General features: G+C 36.9%; 3 protein-coding genes across 3 annotated transcripts; all 3 read left to right on the top strand.

Annotated features, from left to right (window-relative positions):
• The first annotated feature begins 319 nt into the window (after nt 1-319).
• On the top strand, nt 320-3,013 carry LOC104117210 (uncharacterized). The gene is made up of 8 exons (XM_009628224.4): nt 320-633; nt 709-796; nt 889-974; nt 1,720-1,798; nt 1,894-1,953; nt 2,262-2,383; nt 2,508-2,579; nt 2,662-3,013. Exons 1-8 carry the CDS (start codon nt 332-334, stop codon nt 2,762-2,764), a joined length of 912 nt encoding a protein of 303 aa, XP_009626519.1. The 5' UTR covers nt 320-331; the 3' UTR covers nt 2,765-3,013.
• Nucleotides 3,014-3,993: 980 nt separating this feature from the next.
• LOC104117212 (uncharacterized) lies at nt 3,994-9,845 on the top strand. Its single transcript, XM_018777959.3, has 5 exons — nt 3,994-4,158; nt 4,473-4,592; nt 4,718-4,807; nt 6,997-7,092; nt 9,568-9,845. The coding sequence occupies exons 2-5, from the start codon at nt 4,552-4,554 to the stop codon at nt 9,671-9,673; spliced, it is 333 nt and encodes a 110-aa protein (XP_018633475.1). The 5' UTR covers nt 3,994-4,158; nt 4,473-4,551; the 3' UTR covers nt 9,674-9,845.
• Nucleotides 9,846-15,890: 6,045 nt separating this feature from the next.
• LOC104117208 (protein LIGHT-DEPENDENT SHORT HYPOCOTYLS 10) lies at nt 15,891-16,938 on the top strand. Its single transcript, XM_070184356.1, has one exon. The coding sequence runs from the start codon at nt 15,991-15,993 to the stop codon at nt 16,519-16,521; it is 531 nt and encodes a 176-aa protein (XP_070040457.1). The 5' UTR covers nt 15,891-15,990; the 3' UTR covers nt 16,522-16,938.
• The last annotated feature ends 4,153 nt before the right edge of the window (nt 16,939-21,091 follow it).

Raw genomic sequence — 21,091 nt, 5'->3', positions numbered from 1 at the left:
CCATTTAGGGTTTCAATAGTACTTTATATACATAGAGGTAAAAGTGTAAATATAAAAATTCTTAACGGGTTAACGGTTAACCGATAAGAAAATTGAGTAATCCGCCCCCAAACCGTTAAGCCGTTAATTATAAAATTCCGATCCGTCCACCATCCATTACCCAATAATCCAATACCAATAAGCCAATAAACCTATCGGTTTCGGTTCGGTTTTGAACTGTGCTATTTTAGAGTGGAAGTCGTTAAAATCTAACGGCTAATTACTTTAATTAAATAATTTATTAAAGTAGAGATATAAATAAAGAGATTTTATGTGCAAGATAAAGCTAAGAATGCATCCGATGTCTTTTACACATCAACAATTCATCCACTTTAATCCTCCTCAAGTGGCGGCGCTATGGAGTGTCTCTTCACGTCGTTCGCTATCAATTAGAAAGAGGGAGATGGAATGTTTGACGATTACTGCTGCTGCAGCTTCATTTTTCAATTCGGGAGATTTAAGTGCAGATGCTACTAGTAGTAGCAGTGCCAAAGGGTCGGGAACCACCGCCAGAGGGCGGAGGCTGTTGAAGGTCAGGGAGGAGAAGAGGAAACGTGAATATGAACGTCTCCACAACTACCCTGCTTGGGCCAAGTCTTTTTCTTTCTCCCTTGATTTTATTCTATTCTATGTTACATGGATTCCCAACATTTCTTTTTGTTTTTTCAGAGTGTTAGAAGATGCTTGTAAGCATGACACTGAGCTTCGTGCTGTGCTTGGTGATAGTATTGGCAATCCAGAGCTTATGAGGAAAAGGGTGGGTGCTATTTTATCCTTTTCTAAATACTCCACTTTTTATTGATTAAATTTTGAATTATACCTTTCAATTCCTTTTCTCCATTTTGATAGGTCCAAGACAGAGTTCGAACCAAGGGCCAAAATTTTTACAAGTCTAAAACAGGATCTGTGCTTGCATTCAAAGTCAGCTTTAGAGAGTAATTAAATTCTGACCATACATGATGCATCTTCCGTCTTCTTCAAATTCCCTGGTGTAGTGCACTTCATTCTGTTAAATATAAAAGTGAATCAGGAGAGTTAATCTGAGTTATTATAATTCAAATACATGGCCTTTTGGTTTGTTATTCGTGCTTTATATTTCTTAACATCAGCTGTCACAAAGCCGCAAATGCTTTGCAGATATTTATAGGCCCTTATACAATAAATTGTTCAGTAGTTTTAGTTGAGTGTCTTTGCAGAACGTATATGTTTTTGGTATGAAGGAAAATATTTTCATAGTTCCTGATTGGTGAATGAAATATACTGTGTCGAAATAATAATAAGTATGGATAAATAGTTTCAAGTATTGGAAAGTTTGCTTTTTGAGCAACTACTCTCTTGGGGAAATTTTCGTCTCCTCGAGTAAGGGTGTCCCTTTTCTTTACCTTTTTGATGGGTTTATTTCGAATATCCTTTATCCAAAAACCCATTGAACCAATCACACCCTTATGCATATTCTATGGCTAGCATCAAGTCTGTTAGATGTAGTGGTGCACCCATCCCCATCAAATCCTTGGTCCGGTGCTGTCCGTGAGGTCTTTTCGGCCATGAACTTGGGCTATGACACTAAGTTAACAATATAATCATTAAACTGAAAATGTTGCCTATTATTGCAATATTCTTTTTTATTCTTTGCTATAATGTTAAGATATATCACTCACTGCATCTAACTTGAATTGACAGTTTTAATCCTCTTGATTCGTACATATGGTTCGAATTATACGGCTCACCATCTGATCAAGACGTTAACCTTCTCGGCAGTGTATGTTGTTTTCTTCTCTGTTCTCACATCACATGACTTACTTTTAGCCTACTGAGTTTGATAACTTGAGGAAGATCTTTTGCTCCTAATGGCAGGTTATCCAGGCATGGTATGTCATCGGCCGGTTAGGCGCATTTAACTCATCTAATTTGCAGGTGAATACCTATTATTTCTTTGTCCTGCCGTTGTTTAGTGTTGTCGTTCCCATCACTCTGCTTCCTTAGCAAGTAACCAATCATTAAGTGGAGTACTTACAATCATCATCCTTTAAGTTCTTAATACCTTATAACAAGATGGTATTATGTCAGGTTGTAACTGTATGAAGTTATTAGTTCTATTCTGTGCTTGATCATTTTAGTTCATTCATCCCCTTTTTTCTTTTCTGAAATTTTTGATTGCAAAGAATTGAAATCTCCCTTTAACATGATTGGGTAAGGTTCATATTTGTGTTACATGAATGCAGCTGGGGGGTTCATCGTTGGAGTTTGATCCTCTTTATGATGCAGACAAAGGCTCCAAGGTGATGCCTTCATCGTTCCATGACATAAGTAATGTTGAATTCCAGGACAATTGGTGCAGAGTTTGGTATGCCTTTCTTTGCACCTTTTTCATTTAAATTTACAAATATTTCGTTAAAGATTCCTTGTAATGCTTCTTTTCTTTAGTGTGGAAAAACTTACTTATTTCAACTTGGTCATGTGTATAATAGGGTGGATCTTGGTACAGCTGATTTCTTCTCAATTGATGTACTTCTCAATTGCTTGACTGTATTGAGCTCAGAGTAAGCATTTCACTATCAAATTTATGAGTGGTTGACATCATCTTAAGCTCTGAGATGCTAACATGTGTAGTTCACTATGCAGATATTTAGGCATTCAACAAGTGGTTTTTGGTGGTCGTCGGATGGGTGATTGGGAAGAGGGAATGACCAACTCTGATGACGGATACAAATATTTTGAAATTTGACGGAGGAAATGCAACAAAATCGAGAATCAGCTGGGATGAAATGGATAGGGATTTATCAAGCAAATGAAATATTTAGCTTTTCAATTTGAAGAGAGATGAAGTTTTGTAGTATTATCCTTATGATACGATAGTATTTGGGATAGGACTCCGTTACTGTATTAATGATAGTAGTGAAGTTAAATGATTAGAAAAAGTGATTAATGTGGAGAGCTAATGATAGTATATCTATAATAGCTTTTTCATACTCAATTTCTCTAGCCCCCCTTGCGTTTGGATGTAGCACATCAATTCTGGGATACTTCTGACCTGTTTCCTAGAAAGTAGTAGAAATAGGCAGCTACCTTTCATGTGAACGGTATCCCCGGTTTGGAGACTTGTATGTTATAAAGAGTTGGGATTAAGGATAAGTTGTTGTTACACTTACATTAGTTAGGATTGGAGACTTGTATGTTATAAAGAGATAAAGAAACACACAATTAATTTATTGAAGGCTAAATATGCTTAGCCAAATATCACGAGAACCTAAATCAGAATTTACCATAACTCAAGGATCAAAAGTTCATTTATCCCTTTAGTAAAATAAGAATTCAAAATGTATATTTTAGTTTCTAATGAGGGAGCATAAGAATTCAAACTGAAAATATTTTAGTGTTAAAATGGTAGGAGCATGTGAAATCTGTAGGTTATGTTTTGAACTTTTACTCTTAGAAGAGGGAAAAGAGTTGAAGTTAAGGTCTATCGACATTTGTGATTTCTTTTTTGTTGCTTGTATTACTTCCTACACAGGTGTCTGATGTTTACAAACGACCAAACTCGGAACTATGTCATGCTAAAGCTTCACATGATGAAGCCTCTCACATTTCTGATAACCGAGATGTCCAGATGTTGGGTCAAATAAAGCATGGCTCATGCCGTCCTCGAGCAATATTATTCAAATTACTTGCAGATACTGTAGGTCTTGAAAGCTGGCTAGTTGTGGTGAGCTTGAAAATTATTTTTGCTTGCACATTTCTGTTTATCTCTAAAATTAGGACTAAACATTGTCTTGCTACTTGTTACTATGAATTGTTGCTAACATTTCTTTAATTTCCATATCTGCTTGTATTTTACTTATTATAATTTTATGTTTCGCAAATCAGGGTTTACCTGCTGAAGGAGCGTCCAAGTGTGAAGAATCTTATAAGCACGTCTATACTAGTTGTGCTAAATTCTGTGGAGCTACTTGTTGACCTTATGCGTTTTCCTGGTCAACTTATTCCTTGAACAACCAAGGCTATTTTCCTAACCCACGTAGCTGCTGGGGAGAGTGATTCTGCAGAAAATGATTCCAGCGATTCACCTCCGGAGCCGAACAGCCCCCTCTATGGGGTTTCAGAGAGAAACGATACTGATAGGTTAGAAGGAAATTATTCTTCATTTTGAATATATTCAATTGCGATTTTGTTTCTATACTCTTCTTCTGTTGTGTGATGAGAATTTTCTATTTAGTTTTCATACTCTTCTTCTATTCATACTACCTTCCCAGACCCCACGTGTGGGAATACAATGGGTAATGTTGTTGTTGTACTCTTCTTCTGTTGCGTGATGAGAATCTTCATAGACATACTGTAACTTCCCTTAGAATTTCTTTTTCTTTGGTGGAGAAACAGATTGTTACTCACTTATATGTTGTATTCTGTTATTTTAAACTGATCTTCCATTTTGACAGTTCTGAGAAAGATGACATCCTCCAGTATCAGAGGAGATTTGAAGCATCCTCAAACGCTGCTGGATATTCGTTGAGGAATATGATGTTGCGTTCTAACACTTCAATTGACAGAAAACTGAGGTATTATTTAGCTCGTACTGAGACCCTCTTTGAGTGTAAAACATTCTGAGCGTCCATTTGTTGGATTACTTTTGGAAACTAAGGTATTATTTTGCTTCTTTCGTATTAAATCATTTCTGTACCAGTTTGTCGCATAGTGAACCTAATACTGCTACAACGGTTTGGAGAAGAGGTCGCAGGAAAGTTATAACAGAACCGAGGACTGCAAGTTCAAGGTTTTCTTTTTCATGACCCAGACTCTACTCTTTTTTTTTCCGTACCATGATTTTTCAATATTTTGGACTTCTGATAATATATTTATTCACAGTCCTGTCATGTTTGGGTCTATTCATGCTTGCACATCTCTCAGTATGTTACATGAATTTGGGTGTGAATGTTATGAAACACACAGGTAAATTTATTAGTAGGTTTTCTGAAGGCATCACTTCTCTACGTCAATGTTACCAAAACTTTGTTGCCGTGAACATATCCTTGATTGGATAATCAGAACGATGCTGCTGAGCAGGTCATGTAGGGCATAGTTGAAGACACATCTATCATGTTGGGTTGCTTTAAAGTAAATGATAACATGCTTCTAAAACAGAGTGTTTGAGGTCTTTGTGTTCTGAGATTAAGGTACTTATCAAAAAGCCAGTTAGACCAACCATATTGTAGTTAGACCAGCCATGTTGTATGGGGCAGAGTGTTGGCCAATTAAGAACTCACATATCCAGAAGATGAAAATAGCAAAAATGAGAATGTTGAGGTGGATATCCGGGCACACTAGGACGGATAAGATTAGGATTAAAGTTATTCGGGAGAAGGTGGGCATGGCTCCTATGGATGATAAAATGCGGGAAGCGAGGCTAAGATGGTTCGGGCACGTACGGAGGAGAAGCCTAGATGCCTCGATAAGGAGGTGTGAGCAGTTGGTTTTGGCGGGTACGAGAAGAGGTAGAGGGCGGCCTAAGAAGTATTGGGGAGAGTTGATCAGGCAGGACATGACGTAGTTTCAGATTTCCGAGGACATGGCCCTTGATAGGAAGGTGTGGAGGTCGAGCATTAGGGTTGTAGGTTAGGAGGTAGTTGAGCATTTTTCTACTTCGGGTGTGAGGCTAGCCTGATAGGGTTTCGTCTTAGATTGATAGTGGTTAATGTTGTGTTCACACTATTCTCCTGTTTTCCATAGTATCAGGCTTATTTACTTGTTATTGTTATTGCTTTTTATCTATTTTCTGGTTCTTATGTCGCTGTTATTATTTCTATGGTTTCTGATGGTACTGATGTATTTGTCTCTTTTCGTCTTCTTGAGCCGAGGGTCTTTCGGAAACAACCCCTCTACTCCCTCGTGTTAGGGGTAAGGTCTGCGTACTCACTACCCTACCCAGACCCACTTGTGGGATTTAACTGGGTTGTTGTTGTACACTTGTACTTATCAAAAAGATTAGGGTTCTTTGTGCATTGCATATTGCATAACGTCGCGGGAGTGTCAAATTTGATTGGTTGGCTTTTTATGTGATTTAATTCCATTGTAATATTAGACACTACTATACGATTATCTTTACTCTATACACATAGATCCTTGTCAGAAGATGAGGATGATCTTGCAATGTTGTGATCCTTGGTGCTGTCGCTAAGTTTTGATTGAGTGTAGAAGTAGAATCTTATTGGTGACACATATCTGGTTCTCTGGGAATTATTCTGAAATTGGATGAGCAAGCATGAAAGAATGCGATTGTTCCTATAAGTGAAAGTGTTAAGCTAAAAATACTTCCCCCCTGAATTAATGTAATAGAAGACTCTGAGAAAGGAATTTCCAGGCTTTTTTTTGACAAATGATGGTTACAAGTTACAATACCTTAAGTCGCTACTCGGCTTTGACAGCTCATGGTAGAGCATACATTTGGGGTACCTCCTGTATGAATAGTTTCTACTGTAACTTGACATGTGAGATTGTAGATATAACTTATTGATCCATAGGGAAGATAAGGATATGCATATATTTTTAAGAGCTTGGCATGGTTTTTGTTTCAATCCCTGAATCTGTCTAGTGTATCTAATGAATAAACTGGGACTTAGATGTTTATGTATTTAATAAACATTAAAGTGACTATTATCTGCATTTACTTGAACTGTGCTGTGCAATATCTTAATGTGTAGTTGTGTTCTTTTTTCTCATGTTTCAATTGTATTACTCCCTCCGTTTTAATTTATGTGAACCCATTTGACTGGGCAAAGAGTTTAAGAAAATAGAAAAGACTTTTAAATTTGTGGTGTAAAATGAGGCACATATATTTTGTGTGGCTATAAATCATTGCATAAAGGTAAATTGTTTCCAAATAAGGAAAAAGGTCATTATTTTTGGCACTGACTAAAAAGTAAATAGGTTCACATAAATTGAAACGGAGGGAGTATATTCTTTCAGTCCCGAGCATCCTTCATTTAGAGCACATGGACGGTCCATGGTTAGTGGTGATAACAAAACATTCAGGGATTATTCAGATGATGTTGCTACTTCAAGGTATCTGATTCAGTCCTGTTTTCTGTTTCCTCTGACAGTATAACTGCAAAATTTACAAATCACAATCAATTATATTGTAACTTTTGGCCCTCCCATTATTTGGTCTATATCAGGTATTTTTCTCATTCATGTTTAGTGGCTCCCAGTTTACACCCTTTGGTTCATACACTTAGGTTAGAAGTAATAAAAGAGGTCAATGATGCTTGAATATAAGTTCCGAATCTTATACTTTAAGATCACTTTATGTCGCATTGACTTCTCACGAGCCATCTCATGTGAGATTGTATAATTGATGAAATTCTACTCTGAAGTTAATCATGGCCGAAATTCTAGTATGGATATCGGACTTCTTTATCAATCATCAAGGTACAACATTATGATACAACAACAACAACCCAGTATAATCCCATTAGTGGGGTCTGGGGAGGGTAGTGTGTACGCAGACCTTACCCCTACCTTGGGGTAAAGAGGCTGTTTCCGATAGACCCTCGGCTCCCTCCCTCTAAGAACTCCCCACCTTGCTCTTGGGGTAACTCGAACTCACAACCTCTTGGTTGGAAGTGGAGGGTGCTTACCACTAGAGCAACCCACTCTTGTTGTACAACATTATGATAGAGTTGGAAAATTTGAAGTGTTGTGAATGAGTATATAATTTCTGAAACGCTGATAATGAGTAAAGAGTGCCTTGATTTAGAAGAAAAAGTATAAACTACAGGGCAGTTCTTGGTATCTTTTTGTGGGTAGGTGACTTTGTGTTGTCAACGGACATATTTCGTCAACATCTGAAATGAGATGTCAGCAAATGATTTTTTCTTGACTATTGAGAAATCCGTCTGGGGCGAACCCTTAGGACCAACCATAACATTCAGAACTCGGATATAATGGGCCAGTCCCTCTGCCCTTCTCCACAAAAATACCAGGCTTAATTCGCATGTCGTGGGGCTCGAACACAAGTCCCTCAACCTTTGCCACTTGAACTAAGCAGATGGGCAATGTCAGGCTGTCAGCAAATGATTTTGGGAGCTCACTTTATAAAAAAAGATTTTGGGTCTAGCACACGCTTTACATGGATGCGATGTCTTTGATATTATGTTAAATAGCTTATAGAGAAACTCTAACGATACCCGATCGTTTTCCCGTCAACATAAATAGAGCCCACGCAAACCAATGTTAATCAAAGCAATCTTCCTACTTTCCTTCTTCTCCTCTTGGCTTTGTTCCCGTGCTCCATTTTGTCGTTCTCCATTGGACTCAGTTCCCACTTTGATCCAAATCATTGCCTTATTGGTGATGCTAAGATCACTAAAGATGTCTCCTTTTTGCAACTCACTGACCCATCAATGTCTTCTCAGGGTTCCAGATTTGTCTTCCAGAGAAGAATAACCTTCAAGTTTCTCGACTCCAGTTCATTTTCCATTGACTTCTCATTCTCTATCTCACCCCACAATTGTGATGGTCTTTTGTAATTGTTCCTACCAATTTCTCATCCAAGTCTTCCAGGAGACACTTTGGGCTTCTTAATGAAATCTGTTTTTTTGGGATTGAGTTTGATACTTTATTGAGTGAAATGTGGGGATAAAAATGCCAATCATGTAGGTGTGTCCGTGGGTATTATTTATGCAAAGTCGACCAAGAAGGCACCTTTCTTTTGTAGTTAGCTCACCTGAACTGCACATGCTGAAAACTCCGTTTATTTTGACAGAAAAAGTAGCAAATTTCTTTACTTATAGGGATTAGGATACATTAAGGATCATTTCCATCAGGTTTATACATTACCGAGTGCAACCAAAGCTCATACGTTAGGGACCGTTTTGATCATTTTCTCGATAGTTTGTAGATAAATTTAAGCCACTTAAATTCATATTGGGCTCAAAATGAGTTGTAAGCTTTTAAATTTTTCCCATCCATTTATGCCTTCAGCAATTGATTTGAGATTGGTTGTTTTATTGTACCTTAGTGCAATTCACTGAGATGCTTAGGTGTCGGCTAACCCAAAAACTATTTTCAACATGCTGTTAAAATTAAGGGGTACATACTTTTGATAGCAAAGGAGAACAATACATGGGCAAACAACATGAGCCAGTTGTAGCTTTCAGTATGATACTGCAGTTGTTTTTTTTGCTATGGGAAATTCTCTTACCTCTTTTTATAGACCATCTCAGAGTAAAATTAAAACCTCTTTAAAATGGAAAAACTATGTGCAGTTTGTTCATTTTTTCTGTTCTCAACAGAACTACATTACCTTTTCATATTTTTATGGGGAGAGGTAATACCAAAAATGCTAGTGTACATCTAAGTCAAAATATGCGCAGGTTCTAAACTTTTATACTCGTAAAATGCACCCTGTTTCCTGTTAATAACTGAATCAACATATCAGGATTGTCAAATATTATTATTATTTTTTATATGTTACCCTTTGAATTTTTTTTTTCCTTTTGAGAATTCTGAGTTCCCTATTGTTTCTGTGTTTCACAGGTCAGAAGGTGCATCAACATCAGAAACACGAAGATTACGAAGAAGAAGCATTAGTATAACTCCAGAAATTGGTGATGATATCGTAAGGTCAATGTTTCTACTATAATGGTCTTATCAACAGTGCTTACTACAGCTCTATTATACATTGGCTCATTTTTTCCTGTACAAATTTTGTGCAAATCTGAACGTGTTGATTCCTACTGTGTCATTATACCTATCTTCCTGGCAGATTCCAAGAAGTTTCTCAGCTGTGTTTTATTTGAAAAAGTTTATAAAGTTTTTCATGTTCACAAACAAAGGTAATTGATATAGTTTATAAAGTTTCTCAGCTTACTAGGTTTAAAAATTGTAAACTTACGCTATTGAAAATAAATTGATCATGCGAATCTTATATACATTGATATTTTGGTACATGAGTTGTCCGTGCGGTTGTAATAGAGATATGGGCACGAGGTGTAGCAAAAATATAAAAGTGGGCTGAGACCCGTGTTTTTATGATTATGAAATGAGGTGTCACATAATGACTTTTATTTGAAAGAATTATAATCGAATGATTTTTATTTGAATAATTTATATGTGAAAGATTTATATTTGAAGGACTTACATTTGAAAGGCGTATATTTGAAGGACTTGATTAATTGGTTGTACTTGTTTTCCTTATTCGTTTGAGCAATATTTATGGTGTTCTTGTTGCCTTGTTGTTCATATCCCTGATTGATCTTTGTTGCTGTCACTGCTATTTGTTTTCTATTATCCTTGTATATTATTATATTGCACAGGTTAAATGACTACTGAGTGTTTTGACTGTACCAGTGTTTTAAAAGGCGTAGGCGTAAGGCGGGACGTTTTACATATGTCTCAGCGGGGCGTAAGCCCCATAGGTATTTAATTTTTAATATTTTATAAAATAATATAATGACAATTAATATTTACAAACAGGTAAAATTGCATAAAAATTAAAGAAAACTATATATATGTGTGCTCCATCCCCACAAAAAAACTAATCAAAACAATCTATTATACGTTACTTACAAGCACAAGTAATTTGAGTCTAAAAGAATAAAGTTTTCTATATGGAGGAATAAAAAGGATGATTAACCTGTAATTTGAACTTTGAATTTGCTGCTATGAAAAAAAATGTAGTTCTCTTTGTATTTGTAAAAAAAATTAAATATTCGTTGCTTTTGGGATATATTAGTAGACTAGCAGACAAGATAAAAATTTGGGAAAACCATGAATTAGGGTTTAAATCAATAAAAAAGGTCTTTACTTTTAAATTTAATACTTTTGAGTAATTACCAAACTCACTTTTGAGAATTTGGGTATTATATGAAGGACTAATTCAACAAATTTTGTTTTAATTTGAAAAAGTCTTTGGGTCTTACTCCTTACTAAAAAAAGGGTGTACGCCCCGAACGCCCGGGCGTGCGCTCCAAATTGCGGGGCGTACGCCTCTTGAGACTTTCTTCCCACACCATCGCCCCAGGGCGTTTTTGGTACGCCTCGCCGTGGGGCTCGCCCCAGAAACGCCTTTTAAAACAGATGACTGTACCTCGTCACTACTCCACCGAGAATAGTCTTGATACTTACTGGGTATTGACTGTGGTGTACTCGTACTACACTTTTGCACATTTTGTGCAGAGTCAGACATTGGAGATATCGGATTCAGACAGAGTTAGTGTGTTGATTGCAAGGATTCAAGATAGAGTTGCTTGGCCGTCGCAGTCCCTTGATCTTTCCATTTTATTGTACTGTCAATTCTTATTCGAACAATATTGTATATTCGATCCTTGAGATTATTGCATGTATTCAGGTAGAGTTCGTGACTCAGTATTACCAGTCTTGGGAGGTTATTATATTTGTTTTCGCTTTTGGTTTCGACACTTGTATTAAATTATATGTTTCAAAAACAAATGACTCGAAATGTAATTGTAATCAGCTTACCTAGTCTTAGGGACTAAGTGTCATCACGACGCTTGTGGTGAGATTTTGGGTCGTGACATAATATAATTTAAATTGTTTTCTACTAACTAGAGAACTATTCAGGGCATATAGTATTTTTTTTTTGGTAAATAAAGAAATTTTATTACCAAGTTGTAAAACTGTACAGCACAAAACTAAACTGGCTATACGGAAGATTGGACAAAGCCCTAATTCCCAGTAAGCTAGTCAACTACTAACAACCAAATTCAGCTAATACTAAGGATATCGGTTCAAAGCTCTTAACCTATTCTCAAGTTTGCATTTTCTACTTCCTCTAAAAAGTGTCCTCCATCGGGAGTCTAATTATGACATCCACAGTTCTCTTCTTGTTCTAAAAGATTTTAAAATTTCTTTCTTGCCAAATATAATATACACACACGCAAATGTCATTCTAAACACTTTAGCACTAGGGTTGTTGCTTCTCATCTCAGTGTTTGCCTATTCTATTTCCTCTTGCCACGACTTCAGTTGTCTATGAATGCCTTGCCACTTCAATATTCTACTCCAGACTTCCTTGAAAAAATCGTATTTAAGGAACATATGGTCAATATTGGACAAACTCCAACTTGTTCACACTAATGTGTGTGGGCCAATCAATCCACCTTCATTTGGTAAAAGTAAATACTTTCCTCTCTTCATTGACGACTTTAGTAGAAAGACTTAGGTTTATTTCTTAAACAAAAAATCTAAAGTTTTTGTTGCTTTTAAAAATTTCAAAGTACTTGTAGAGAAAGAAAGTGGCTATGAAATAAAAGCTTTAAAGTCCGATAGAGGAGGTGAATTCACTTCAAAAGAATTTAATGACTTCTGTCAATCTCATGGAATTCGTTGCCTTCTAACGGTACCTTATTCACCCCAACAAAATGGAGTTGCAGAGAGAAAGAATCGAACGATTCTTAATATGGTTAAATGTATGCTGAAAGCTAAAAGTATGCCCAAGGAATTTTGGGCCGAAGCTGTTTCTTGTGCAGTTTATTTGAACAACAGGTCTCCAACAAGAAATGTTAGAGATCAAACCCTTTAAGAAGTATGAAGTGGAAGAAAGACAAGTGTTAAGCACTTGAAAATCTTTGGGAGCATAGCCTATGCTCATGTGCCATACCGAGGAAGAGCGAAACTTGACGATCGAAGTGTCAAGCATGTGTTTGTTGGCTATGATACGAGTTGTAAAGGCTACAAGTTATACAACCCAAGCAGCGGTAAAGTGGTGGTAAGTTGCGATGTTGAATTTGATGAAGAATTGGCATGGAATTGAGGAGCTCAGGAAGAAACTTCATATAATTTTCTCCCATACTTTTGTGATAAAAAAGAACCAGATACCGTGGAATCTATGCAAGATACAACTCCATCTCCTTCTCCAACCAATGTTGCATCTCTTTCTTCTCAAGAAAGTTCAAACGAACAACCGTAAAGGACGAGGAGCATTCAAGAGCTCTATGAGGGCACATAAGAAGTTACTAATTTTGATTTTTATATTGTCTCTTTGCTGATAGTGAACCAATGAACTTTGATGAAAGTGTTACATACAAAAGATGGAAACAAGCCATGTAGGAGGAGATCGAGTCAATAGAGAATAACAACACTTGGGAGTTCACAATACTTCCCAAGGGTCATCGAGCAATTGGACTGAAATGAATATATAAGGCAAAGAAGAATGTTATTGGAGAGATGAAAAGACACAAGGCAAGACTTATAGCTAGAGGCTACACGCAAAGGCAATGTGTTTCCAATAAGGAAGTATAACTCAAATATGTAAAGTCTCATAATTAAGTTGCAGATATCTTTACACCGCTTTTCAAGTTTGAAGATTTTGAGAGAGAGAGAGATCAAGACTTGAAATGAAGAAGAAATATCAAAATTAAGGGAGAGATTTATGGGACATCTCAATTAAAACAAAAAAAAAAGAATAAAGAAAAGATAATGATCAAGTGGTGCAATTAGTTTTCACAAACGCAGACTTGTTAACCAATTTGGTAACAAGATCTGCAACTTGCAAATTGCAAAGAGAAAACCAATCTGATTGGTTACGAGCGACATCAGCTTCTACTGTAAATAGGAGCATCCGTTGTTCATTTCAAACACATCAAAATCGAGAGAAGCCGGAAAGAGTTAGAGAGAGTAATTCACATATTGTAATCTGTGAGATAAATATTGAGTGAGAGTATTATTGTAGTGATGTGTTTAAAATAAAGAGTGTTTATTTCTTTTGAAATTGTAGTAGTCTCTTAACACTACTAAGCTGTAATATTATAGTTGTATTATATTATTCCGCTCGAGTATTGTATTTTACCCCGTTAAAAGATTTGGTATTGTTATTACTCTCTTGTGTTATTTGTGTTATTGTTATTTATCGTGGATATTATTCATGGGCGGGATATTATTTTTCCCCAACAAAAAATACGTGTAATAACAGATGTAAACATCAAGAATCCTAACTTATAATCTCAGCATATTTCTATACTAGGCAGAGATCCAGTGCTTAATATTCCAGTTAAATCTGAAAAGTACAGCCAAAATGTTATTCCTTCGGTGTAAGTTTGACTGGACACAATTAACGAAAGAAAGAAATATTTTTGAAATTAACATGTCGTCCAAATATATTACTAATATATTTGTGTTACTATAAAACTTTTAAAATTAGTGGTCTTAAATATGCTATGAATTTGTGTGACTATAAAATTATATTTTAGGATAAAATTAAAAATTTAAGGTTAAATTATTTCACATATAATTTTTTTTAAAATAGTCTAATAAAAAAATATCACATAAAATGGAATTATGGGAGCAAAATAAGTGTAGGAGATACATGTAATTGTTATGTGGAGAAAGAGACAAACCTCGAAAATAAAGAAAATAAATAACACCAAATTTTAATATGAAAAACCCTTCAAATCGATAAATTGGCAAAACACATCTTTTCTATTTTCTATTTTCGGATTTACTTCTTTCTTGACATATCAGTAGCTTGATTGTATTATCCATATCATATTCAAACCTTCCACTACAATCCAGTCAAAACAAAAATTATGCTGAAGAATTTAGGTCGATATGTCTGCTGATCACTCAAGTACTAATGAGACTTATTGGTCCTTAATTTTCCTTCCATTATTTTAATTCTTCTATTTAGCTAGTCACGTGATCAGAAGGTTACAGGTTACAGAAGCGGATCTATCATAGACGCCAGAAAATTTTATTAAAGATGTATATATAATTAAAATACAGAAACAGAAACAGATTAAATACAGTAAAAATGACATCACTTGACATTAATAGCTATGTGGCACATTTGGTCAAGCGCTGCTCCTCTTTTAGGAGATGTTTGGTGGAGTTTGAACGATAGGTGTTAAGAGCGTTAATCCAACGTGTTAAGAGTCAAACTTCGTTAATCTAGGGATAATAAATTATTTGGCTGATATTCCAAGTTGTTTAGCTATTTTTTCTTCTTTTTTTCTCCTTTCATTTACTCTCTCGCCATAAAATTGATTAAGAACGATTTGTGGAATCAAGTGAACGATGAATTTTTTGTGTGATTGTTTGGTTCTTTATAAAAAAAATATATTTTTAATGAGGTTATCTTGAATACATTTCAAATTCAAAATGAAAATTCATCGATAAGAGTTGTAGTATTATACATGAGTTGTGTTCTATTAGTATGATTTGAACGATATTATTTTTAATATGGTGTTGTTACAAGTGAATGGTTATTTGCTCACTATTTAAAATTGTGATACCGTTTACGAAAAATCTTGCGTACACCACTGACGGGTTCAAGCCTTGAAAACAACCTCTTGCAGAAATGTAGGATAAGACTGCGTACAATAGACCCTTGTAGTCTGGCCCTTCCTCAGACCTCGCACATAGCACGAGCTTAGTACACCGGATTGTTCTTTTATTTAGCTAGTCAAACAATTATATAATTAGGGTGTCAAACAATTGTATAATTAGGGTGAAAAACGTTAGCACCAGCTTTTCTTTCTTCTTTTGTTTTGTTTTTGCACCAGTCAAAAAATGACATGTTTCACATGTATTTATGTAGTTTTCAAGATTACCAAAATTCAAATACAGCTAGAGCAATATAATTAGTGGGATTACTGCGTCGCTATCCCTTTTAAAAAGATACTAATTGAGATCACGTTGTGGAAATTAGTGATAGATAATATTGACAAAATTACATACAATAATTGTAGATTATCAGAAAACGTATAGATAATGGTAATGTTAAACAATTCTTTTTATGAAAAAGGCTAATAAAACATATGATGAAGCAGCTAGAAAGCAACTCATGTGGCCCATTTCTTGTCAACTCAATAGGTCCATTTGATATGATTTCAACAGTTTTCATTCCTCCTATTTTCATCTGTTTCCTTCAAACCTTTTGTTTAAACTCTCAATAATTTTCTCACACATTTAAGTTAGATCAAATTTTCAATTCTTCTAGTCATGTCAAGTAGTGATAGGGGCAAAGATTTGGCCGAGGGATCATCAAGATCCCCAGGAGATCAATCAATAACAACACCTAGTCGATACGAGTCCCAAAAACGACGAGATTGGAATACTTTTAATCAGTACTTGAGGAATCAGAGGCAACCAATTCCGCTATCTCAGTGCAATAGCAACCATGTACTAGAGTTTCTTCGGTACCTGGACCAGTTTGGAAAGACTAAGGTTCACTTACAAGGTTGTATGTTCTATGGACAACCTGAGCCCCCGGCTCCTTGTACTTGTCCACTCAGACAAGCTTGGGGAAGCCTCGATGCACTCATCGGTAGGCTTCGAGCCGCCTACGAAGAAAATGGCGGCTCGCCTGAGACGAATCCATTTGCTAGTACTGTGATTCGTGTGTATCTTAGGGAAGTGAAAGAGTGTCAAGCTAAGGCCCGTGGCATTGTGTATAAGAAGAAACCAAAGAAGGCTAGCCCCAGCAAAGGAGATGATGATTCCAGTTCTTCAGGCTTCCTCTCATTTTCATGATCCACTAATGTAGTTCTATTGCCCCCCTTGTGCCTTCCCCTCGAAAATAGTAAGATCTTTCACACTCTAAGTGCTTTTAGAGTCATTTGGTTTATATAGTCTAATAGTATGAGATTATAGAATAGAAGGGAGCTTGACATAAATGATAAAGTTGCTGACATGTGACTAGGAGGTCACAGATTCGAGTCGTGAAAACAGCTTCTTGCAGAAATGCAGGGTAAGACTGCGTACAATAGACCCGTCTCGCCTTCTCCGGATCCCGCATATAACGAGAGCTTAGTGCACTAGACTGTCCTTAGTATGAGATTATAATACAAATATTGTTTATTGCTGCTGTATTTTTGGCGCGAAATATAAATTTATATGTTAAAGAACACTTAGATTTCTATAAATATAATAGTAGATTTTAAACCCGTAAATAAATTTAGATGTACAATAAATTCAGTGCTAAGAATAGGAAGGTTGATTCCATTGTTAACAAAATTTTGCATCCAGTCTCTGATTCATGCGGTGAATTATAATGCAGTGATTGTATGTGAAAGCGCTGAGCTGTTTTATGAGAAATGAAAAGGGTATAGATATGATGAACTTCACTATAGTTCTGAGTACTTTTAGAAATGAAGAGGAAACGGAAAAGTTTCAGCTCTTTTATCTCAAACCCTAGAAATACTAGTGGATATATAAATGCAAAAATCTAATTATTGATATCCGATAACTATGTACTATAATCTTTATCAGGCAGAAAGACTATAATTCAAATCTCACTTTCACTAGCTTCATAAATAAGAATTTACATATGTGTGGCTCATGAGAAAATAATAATTCGACTCACAGACCTATAAGAAAATGTATAATTAAGTAAATAAAAATATATTCTTCAACTACTTGATTTTTGAATGAAATGATCATACAAACACTCATAACGCTATTCGAATAACTAGATTATGAGAAAATTATAGTCACTCAAAATTTGAAATTTGACATCATTAAGGGTTATAGTGCCATGAATAGGATCCAAAGTTCTTGAGTTTGAGCTTCGGAAATAAAAAGATTTTAGTAGGGAGGACTTCCCCTTTTGCTGGTTTTTGTGCGGGCGAATGCAACTTAGTTTGAATCTTAATGTGGGTAATGAAGAATAAGAGGGCAACCAAAAAAAAGAAAAAAGAAACATGACAAAACAGAAAAGAGAAGGAATTTTATTTGACACGTGTGAAAAATGAAGAAGCTCGTGCTCTTTCTCGGTCTTTGCCAATAGCAGATTGGTCAAGAATTTACCCCTTTAATTTCCTCACTTTCTGCCATGAGTAAAGCTGTCTGCAATAAGATTCGAATATAGTAAACAAATCCTAGATAGATTATATGTCAGTTTATTTTGTTTACATTCTTTTTGGACTTTTATCCCCCCTCCCCCCCCCCCAAACGTCCTCCCACATTGCCATACATATAATAGTAACTTGAGTTATATACGCTTTTGCATGTCAAAAACTTATTTTTGCAGACCGCTGGGGAGAGCCAAACAAAAGACCTAGTTGTGAGGAAACTGCCAAGACTCACTATAATAGTAAAGTCACCTTTCAGTACATATATCTATATTCAATACATAATCAAAAGAATTTCTCTCAAAAAGGTGAAGAATTTCCGTTGCTTTCCTTTTGCTTCCCTCGTGAGCCGCACACTTCACTCCACGACTGATGACTCGTGACATATGCATGATTTTTTTTTCTAAACGATGTCAACATTTGAAGTGAATAAATGAATAAATGATCATTATAATGACATTAGAAAATGACTTTGTTTACCCAAAAAATGGATAGAGTTGAATTTATACGTAGTTCTAAAGATACTTAGTATAACTTGGTACAAATCGAAAAAATAAGTAGAAATATATCGAATATTGACTGTAAAAAAGGAATGAAATACAAACCAAATTAAGTAGAGAATGATTTATAAACAAGCAAGATGAACCAATGTCCTAAGCCCCAAAAAAGGATAATGTTTACTATATATGTGTAAATCTCAATAACTTCTGAAATGTGAGAGTGTATTGATGTCTGAATGTCGAATATTGAATGTCCTTTACAGAAATGATAGCCACTCTTCATATAGTGGAGTAATCCTACTTTGGATATAATTAAAAATACATAGTGGGGATCCCATGATAGATTAGTTAATTAACTTTTCCTTAATTTCCACTGAGATTCTCTTCCCTAATGCGGCTACAACGACTCTTTGTCTCTTAGCTCGATCTTGGTTGGTCTTGGATCTCGAGCTCGATGTTGACTCGACCTCAATATTGGCCGATCTCGATATTGACTCGAGTTCGATATCGATTCGAGCTCGGTATTAATCGGTCCCTAACTCTTGAGCTCGATAATCTGGCTTCAGATCTTATCTTGATATTACGGTGACGACCCTCGGTCCATCATGTTCCAATCTCGACTAATTACATGAAGGTCAAAACCGGTTTTGACCGTATACAGATAGTCCCCTCGTTTCTCGGAAGGAATGTGGCGAGAAATGATATGATTTTTCGAACTCCAACTAAGTGGGCAATAACATCAGTGATAGGCCTGATTATGACGTATGCGGCAAACGTCCCATCGGTTCAGTTACCAAGACATTAAATATTTGTCAGTCGTTGGTCGGCCACAACCATTTCGAACCGTCATTAGCAGGCCTATCAATATTCAAACTTTTGTTCACATCCAAACTTTTTATTCAAAAGTTTTTTCTCTACTCTTGTATCTTCTTCAAAAATCCCTCTGCTTCATATACTTTAGCATCACAAACAAACCTAATTTCTTTCCTTTATTCATCAATGGCCAAAACCTCCAAAACGGTGCCGCAGAAAGAGGCCGCTTTTTCATCGTGGCCTACCAGCGGTGAGGATGCGGCGGAGCCCCGCCCTGAGGAGTTCGTTCCGGTAGGGTGCTCGACTGCCATTGATTTCAAAGTTGAAAAACCTTCTTAGGTACCGGGCCGATAAGAGCCGGTCTCGAGGTACCAGTGTTCAATCACCGAAAATTTTTTTGAAAAGGTAAAAAAGGAATGCAACTGGGGCGACAAGCACGTGGTAGTCCCATCGCCCGAAAAATCAATTACTACCCACGTGGAAAGGTTCTTAAGTGTCTATACTTACCCTTTTACGTTGGGTCTATTAGATCACGTCATCGTCATTTTTTGTAAAAGATACGACGTGACCCTTGGCCAAATTCATCCTTCATTTTGGAGAATAGTAATTCTTCTCCGATTCTTCTCAAGCAAAATCGAGGGGTGTCCTTTCACCCTCGATCAACTTATGCACCTTTATAGTCCCCGACTCTATCGAGGAGGGCTGATCAAGCTAGCTCGCCGAGCCACTAAAGCGTCGTTCTCGAGTATGGACAAAACTCGTGATCGAGGTTGGATGGGTCAGTTTGTTCGAGTCAAAACCTCAGACATGATTTCTGCCGCTGACATGCCGTTTCCTGAGAAATGGAATATGAGCCATGAGTATTTACGTCCTTTCGAGCATTTTAATTTAGGACTGCCTTTCATTTTCTTAATCCACTCTTTATTTTCTGTTACAGTTGTGGCTCAGATGTCGGAAACGATCCCGGATCTTAAACAATCGGTTGAAGATCTCGTGCTACAGAGACCGTATTCTGAGCGTGCTTGGGTAGAACTATCAAAGGGTCGATGGGAGGCCTGTAGTCATGGTAAGTCTCTTTCTCAGTTTGTTTGTAGCTCGATCTCCTTCACTTACTTACCCTTATTTCTTCCTTTGTAGGACTCGGGAAAGATGTTGTTATGAGGCCCCCATCTGGTGATGAAGAGGTCCCTGCCCCGAAGCAGGTTAGAGAGAGGAAAAGAAAAGATGCACCGAGTTCCTCGGTCTTGGACAAGAAAAACCCGGTAAATTGAACTCGCAAACCCAAGGAGGGATCCGATATCATGCCTTTGGACTCGATCCGTCGATTAAGATACGAGCCCGAATAAGAAAAGGAGTTAGCCTGTGTGCGGGCCAATGTTGTGATACAACAATCCTCCAAATTGACGAAGGTTAACAAGGGAGTTCTGGCCGTGATTCCCGAACAAGGAAAAGCCGAGAATATTTGATCTCAAGCTGAGATGGTCGAGGGAGAGACCGAGGGCAGGACATCTCGGCCAGAAGATATCTCGAGGGATGAGCTCGGGATAGTTGATATTACTGGATCCCCTCAGATATCGGATGCTATGATCCGTAAGGCCAACATGTTGGAAGGTCGTTCCTATGAGGGCATTCAAGAGTCGACCGATATCCATGATTTTCTGGATGGGATCGAGTCAGCTGCCTCGAAGGAAGTTATCGGGTTTGATGGATTACCTATACCAAAGAAAACATCATGGTCAGGCTCTGCCGGGTCTTCATCAGTTCTGAAACTAGTGGACCGATTCCCGGCCCTAAGTGTTGATCCCGATCGTAGGCATAGGGTAGTGCTCTCCGTCCCGGAAGATACCCGAATTTTCTCTCCCCCCGTGGAGGTTGTCAGTTACCTTCGGTCCTTGGTGACCGAAGAGGATCAATCAGTGATGAATGCGGTAGGACTCA

Source organism: Nicotiana tomentosiformis, chromosome 8 (assembly GCF_000390325.3).
Source record: "Nicotiana tomentosiformis chromosome 8, ASM39032v3, whole genome shotgun sequence".
Taxonomy (NCBI): Eukaryota; Viridiplantae; Streptophyta; class Magnoliopsida; order Solanales; family Solanaceae; genus Nicotiana; species Nicotiana tomentosiformis.
Note: the sequence above shows the minus strand (reverse complement) of the source record. Positions and strands in the feature narration are given on the sequence as shown.